Genomic DNA, 6000 nt, shown 5'->3' with positions numbered 1-6000 from the left:
GCCCCATCACCTCCCCCAGTGGACATGACCACGTGGGCTGGGGTGCTCCCTGATGAAGCCCCAGTGCTCCTGTGGCCCCAGATCCTCTGCTGGATGCAGGAGGGCATGAGAGAGGGAGGGGGAGAAGGGAGGGAAAGGAGATGGAACGGGACAACAGGAGGGGGAGAGGAGGAAGGCAGGGGAGGGGAGGCCGAGATGGGAGGGGGGCAGCGAGGGGGAGGGCGGAAGTGGAGAGGAGGAGGACGGTAGGGTGGGGAGGACGAGGCTTGAGAGGGAGAGAGGAGCACAAGGGAGGAGTGTCAGAGGGAGGGAGGGAGCATGAGAGGGAGGGGGGCAGGGTGGGTGATGCAGTGGGGAAGGGGGTGGAGGGGAAGGAGCAGGGGGTGGGGGGATGATGAATGGGAGGGTGAGTAAGTGGGGGAAGGAGGGAAACCCCGAAGCCAGGTGCACACATCAGGAACCATTATTTAGGGTGAGGTCGGAGGGCATCACAGTCCGGGCCCGGGATGGTGGCACTGGGCACGTCCATCCGTCCTCTCGGTGCTGTGCTTCCTTCTCCTTGGCCCCTTTGTCACCCTGGATCCGCTCCACTTCCTCAACAACTCCGATGTTCCCAGGAGCAGGGTGGCAGGAGGGGGTCCCAGGAGGTGCTTTCTAGATCTCGTGCCCCCGATGACTCTGGGACAGTAGCTACAGGACATTCTGCCATAAGGACTGGGACTGAGGATCCCACCATGTCCTAGGGCGTTAGCGCTGTTCCATTCCCGGTCTTTCCCCCACCATTGCGCTGAACACTCCCGATGGTACATCCGTGAAAGACCGCGCCAGAGTGGCCGGGAGTGAGTGCCAGGCCAGGCATGGCTAGGTGTGGCTGCACCTGCTGCCCAGAATAGGTGCTGCTCACTGTTCCCAGTCACCCTTCTCTCCAGGGGACCTGCATTGACCTCCGGATCTTCACCATCTCCCCAGGGCTGCCGGTCCCCAGATCGACACCTGCCATTCTGAGGGTGACTGGCGCTGCCTCCATAGGGTTTCCTTTGCCCATGTCCTTCCCCGGGAGCTCCCGAATCTCCAACACATGCCCCCACGTGCCTGTTCTCCCCCCTGGACTTGCAGCATTTGGTCTCTGTCCCTGCGGACCCCATGACTTGGAGCCTGGTTTCGACCAGAGTCAGGTGAAAGTATTATTTGGTCTTGAGTTGTGAGCTATGTGTTTGATCTCTGTGGTGTGTCTTCCAACTTTCTGTGTTTCCTGGTTTCCGTATGAGCTACAGAGGAGCCAGCCGTGTCCTGTCTGGGGTCAGGCTGTGGTGTCCCAGCAGGAACAAGGGTCTCACCCCAAGATTGTGCCCATAATTCCTAAAGGGGCCTCTGTGATTACATCTCATCTGTAATCCATCAGGCATGTCAATATCGAATAAAGGAAAATCTATGTTAAATTAGCACAGAAAAAAATAAATCCCCTTTCAAAATCGGTGGGCAGACACAAAGGCACCTGTTGTGTGATTCCACGTATAGAAACATGCAGAACAGGGAATGGAAGAGAGAAAGCAGCTCAGGGGTGCAAGCATCTGGGCTGGAAGAGAAATGGCCAGGTAGGGCTTTGGGTTCAGGGTCTCCTTTGGGGAAGGAGATATCCTGCAGCAATGTTCTGTCGTGTGGTGGGTAAACGCTGGGAATGTACTTAAACTCATGATGCATTGAACTGGAAACAAGTAATTTTATTTAAAACGAATGATAAATAGTATACAGAACACGTAAAGACAAAATCAAAATCAGTATGTAGCAGAAAGGAAAAATGTGCACGTCGGGCACAAAACGTTCCTGCAGGTTGCCAGGGTTGGGGGATAGAACAAAGGGTAACTGTTCTAGGAGGAAGGCTGTGGGCACCAGAAGGGGCTGTGGGCGCTCCTCAGGAGGAGGAGTAGGGGGAGGAGCAGGGGCGGATTCCAGAGCAGAGGCACAGATGTTGTCAGGGGCAGGATCCATAGCAAAGGCAGGCCCCGGGACAGATGCAGACCCCAGCTCTTCCCGGACAGAGTCAGCCTCGCTGTGGGCAGGTGCCCAGTCACCTGCTGGCTCCGGGTCTCCTCCTGAAGTCCCTGCAGGCACCATCCCCGCCTCTGGAGCTGTGGATGCAGGTGGGGCCGGCTCTGGCTCCTCCGATGGAGCAGCTATGACAGGAGGAAAGCGCACCGGCATGCCTGTCGCTCCATGTGCTTTTGCAGAGACAGATCTCAGCCCAGGGCCTCCCGGAGAAGCCGCAGCCACGGAGGAACCCTCACCGGGACATCTCCCTGACTGCGGTCCGCCCGCTGCGAGCTCTGAGCCCAGTCCTGGCTCCTGGCCCCACACAAGCCTCTGGGGTCTCCTGCCCTTGGGGCCCGGCACCGACCCACCCGCAGACACCCACGTGCCCCAGCCCCGGCCTTCTCACCCTCAGGCTCGGCCTGCATGGGCTCTGGCTCCTGGACCACGCGGTGGTGTAGGCACGCAGGCAGTGTCAGCGGCCTTCCCCCGGAGTCCCCAGTCCCTGCTTCTGCAGAGCCCGGTACGGTCACTCTCCTGGTCAGGGAGATGGAGCGGGTGTCCGCCAGCCTCCTTCCTATTTCATCGTCACTAGTGCTCTGCACAGACAGACACCGGGAGCCAGCCCCGACCGTTAGAGCCCTGCCCAGCCGTCCTCACTGTCTTCCTGCCCACCCCCCTGCCGCTCCCAGATCAGACCCAGACAGTGTGTGCACAGCGCCACACCTGGGACAGGGACCCATACCTGCAGGACACGGGATGCACCCTGGGGGGAAGCTACTGTCCCTACTCTCACAGGAGGCAGCCTCCCACGCCCACAACCCACCCAGCCAGCCTCGACCTGGGTGTGAACATGAACTGCCCACCGGGCATCTGACCCCTTGTCAGCCTGTTCTTGAATGGGGTGGGCGCACCTCACTAGAGCCTTTACACACACACTCAAGCATGGGGAGGGGACCTAGGGCTGTACAGGTTGAATCAGAGCATGTGGGGCTGGGGGCTGGCTCTGGGCCTCATGGTGTTACCTTTCTCTTCTTTTGGCCAAATGGCCAGAGCCATCGGGGAGCCTTAAGACAACATCCCCAGTGAGGGAAAGCATGTGCAGGGCATGATTTCTTCAGCCTGCAGCCTCCAGATGTAGGAACACAACAGAACATGTTGCTTATTCAAAGATCCGCAACAAAATGAGCTGGGCAGGGGGCTGTCTCTGTGTGTGGGTGCCTGGTTACCTGGGTCCCCAATTGTGTTGGGCTCTATTGTGAGGAAAGTGAGGTCACCACTGCCTGGGGTCTGCTTACCAACCACTTCCTCCCACACAAGAGCCCCGCCCGGTGGGTCCCCCTCCCCACGTGCTCAATGCTCACCCTCTGCTCCATGCCCAGTCCATACAGTGACAGCCACACAGCCCACCCACAGCCCCTGCGAGGCCAGGGGGCAGCCAGTGTCCCCACTGTGAGGATACAGGGCTGGGTTCGGACTGGGTTCCTGCTCATGCCCAGGGCTATGAGCCTGGACAGACCCTGTGCTTCTCAGGGCCTCCCTGGCTCCCGGCCGGCCCAGTGGGGGCTTCTGGTTTCTACTCCTAGGGACGCATTCAGGGGTAGGACCTCCAAATATGTTCTGTACCTGCTCTCACAGGAGGCTGGTACGCACCCGTGGGAATGCAGGGATGAGCGGGGGCTGGGCGGGGCATAGAATACAGCTCAGAGGGGCCTGGATCTGCTCTGGGATTCAGGCAAAGCCACCCTCCTCCTGCCTGTCTCCCAGCCCTGTGGGAAGGTTGCAGTGAATGATTCCGACCTTGTTCTCTCGTAGCACATGGCCAAATGTTTTCCAGTTTACCAGACTGTAGGGCATTAGGACAGAAGAGGGTTGGTCCCTGAACTCCTTAGCTCGTTAAAAACCGTCCTCTAATTTATGAGCGATCTTCTAAATCAAGTGTATCTTAACTAGATATTAGAGTTAGGCTCAAGGTCCCATTGCATACATCAACTATGGACAGCTTTTCGGATGTCAGTCTTAACTACATTTCTCTGTAGGCCTCGCTTGCCAAAAGATGTTTGTCTGTGGTTGAATTCCATGTAGGTATTGCTTCGCTAAGTATGCCCTTATTGTCTCGCGGGTATATCTGTGGGTTATATACCACACAGATGGTCATCTTGTTCAGGCCAAGACCATGAGCACATTGAGGGTTCTCCTGAGTTAGCAGAGGTTCTAGCATGTGTGGGCCTCAGGACAATTCCAGTTCAGCCCTCAGCAATGTTATGGAGCCCCTGGCTTCCTGGGTCCTCGTTGGCTCTGGCACAGGCTTGGCCTAGGCCACTTCTGTAGTTGTGATGGAAAACCCCTGGTCTGGGTGGTCCACCCCATGCCTGGCTCTGCAGGCTGACACCCGAGGTCCTCCCACCTCATTGGCTTGGACCAGGTCACATGCCCATGGATGAGCCAATCCCTGGAGCCAGGGAGTGGAGCAGTGGAGGCTGGCACATGTTGTTAGGACCTCTGTTGTAATGATTTTTCTAATGGCTGGGGTGGTAAGATCTTCTAGGATGCATCTGTTAATAAAATGATTATTAATTTCTGATAATACATGGGTCCAAGATGCTGGCTTAGCACCTCGCACCTCAGTCCCAGCACCTCAGTACTGCTGTACTACACTGTAGAGGCGATGGCTGAGAATGAGCAAAGTGGTTGGAAACTGGTCTGGAGTGCACAAGGGAAGGGGGTGTGTGTGTAGGGGATTGGGGATAATAGCTCTGGCCAAGCTGTATCTCCAACTTACCTAGGTTCAAGAAGGTGCAGGGAATCCGTGGTGTTTCACCTTCCATCATTTTGCAGATGAAGAATATGGCTTTTCCGTGGACTATGGCAAGACTTCTTCCACGTATCTCTAGTTGATACAGAAGTCGGGGAGAGCAGAACCCTCTATCTGGTAGGATAGGCGTGAGAGGCTGTGTGCTCTCTAGAAGGGGTCTGGCTTTCGAGGGCTCACTGTGAGCCTGCATGCAGGACTAATGAGGGCATTTCATGGTTTAGTTCTAAGGATGGAGTATTGGAAGAATGTGGTGTCCCATGTAATACTGGGAAGAGGACAGGTCTGCAGTTCACTGTAGAGTTACTTCATGGGAGTGGTGGTGATCTGCAGTATCTGCCTCATGAGATGTCTGTCCTTTATTGAGTTCTGGGTGTGCTTTCTGGAACTGTGTTCTAATGGCTGGGATTTCCAAGGAGTGGGATTTTTTGGCATCACTGTAAGAGTTGGTCCACCAGGAGTGGGCAAGTCCCTTTCTGCTGCTGAGAATTGTGTCTCTAGCGGTTGGAGTGTGTATTACAAACCTAGAGGTCAATGGTGAGGTGGTTACAGTGGTGAGCAGGCTATTGTTATTGATGATTTTTAAGGGTGAATTCCATAGGATGAGATGTTAGATCTTATGGTTAGGGATCCTCATTAAGTACCCAGAAAGGAGCTTTTTCAGAATTTCATATTCGATATCTTTTTATTACTTCTAATAGTCTTCCTCGTACTTGGTGTTCCAATGAGCAGTGCATTACAACATTGCCTGCATTTTACCCGTGTGTTAATGGGGATGTGAGAAAAGAAAATGTGTCAGTGATTCTACAGATTGTACACTGGAACAGCCAAATAGTGAAAAATTTTTTTTTTCATTTTTGACACAAGGTAGGATGTATCCTGCTGTTTAAACCAGGAGAGAGGGTCCTCTTTTGGTACTAGTTTTGAGTACCATAGGCCTTCCTAGGGAACATTATCAGATTCTGTTGGAAATTTGGTCTTTTTATTGTGGAAGAATCAGGAGTCAACCAATTTTTGTCTCCCGTTTCATTTTCTTTTTTTCTTTCTTTTTTTTTTTTAAAGATTTTATTTATTTATTTGACAGACAGAGATCACAAGTAGGCAGAGAGGCAGGCAGAGAGAGAGAGAGAGAGAGAGAGAGAGAGAGGGAAGCAGGCTTC

At 54.4% G+C, this 6000-nt stretch overlaps 1 protein-coding gene across 6 annotated transcripts in view; it reads right to left on the bottom strand.

Moving 5' to 3' along the window:
* Window positions 1–1518: 1518 nt before the first annotated feature.
* LOC309858620 (uncharacterized protein) overlaps window positions 1519–6000 on the bottom strand; it is a 28850-nt gene continuing 24368 nt past the window's right edge. The window contains exons 1-4 of one of the 6 annotated variants that reach the window (XR_014308277.1): window positions 3393–3558; window positions 3054–3157; window positions 2438–2627; window positions 2131–2174 (exon numbers count right to left, since the gene is read on the bottom strand). Coding sequence is in view for 5 of the 6 variants with exons in the window: in XM_082751340.1 (XP_082607466.1) it covers window positions 1726–2174; window positions 2438–2539 (551 nt within the window). In the remaining variant the exon portion in view is untranslated. Of the gene's footprint in view, window positions 2175–2437; window positions 2628–3053; window positions 3158–3392; window positions 3559–6000 lie in introns of those variants that run through there. The other 5 variants (XM_082751340.1, XM_082751338.1, XM_082751337.1 and 2 more) reach the window with 5 other exon arrangements.

Source organism: Mustela nivalis (assembly GCF_964662115.1).
Source record: "Mustela nivalis genome assembly, contig: HAP1_SCAFFOLD_2943, whole genome shotgun sequence".
Lineage (NCBI taxonomy): Eukaryota > Metazoa > Chordata > Mammalia > Carnivora > Mustelidae > Mustela > Mustela nivalis.
This window is presented reverse-complemented; position numbering and strand designations above follow the sequence as displayed.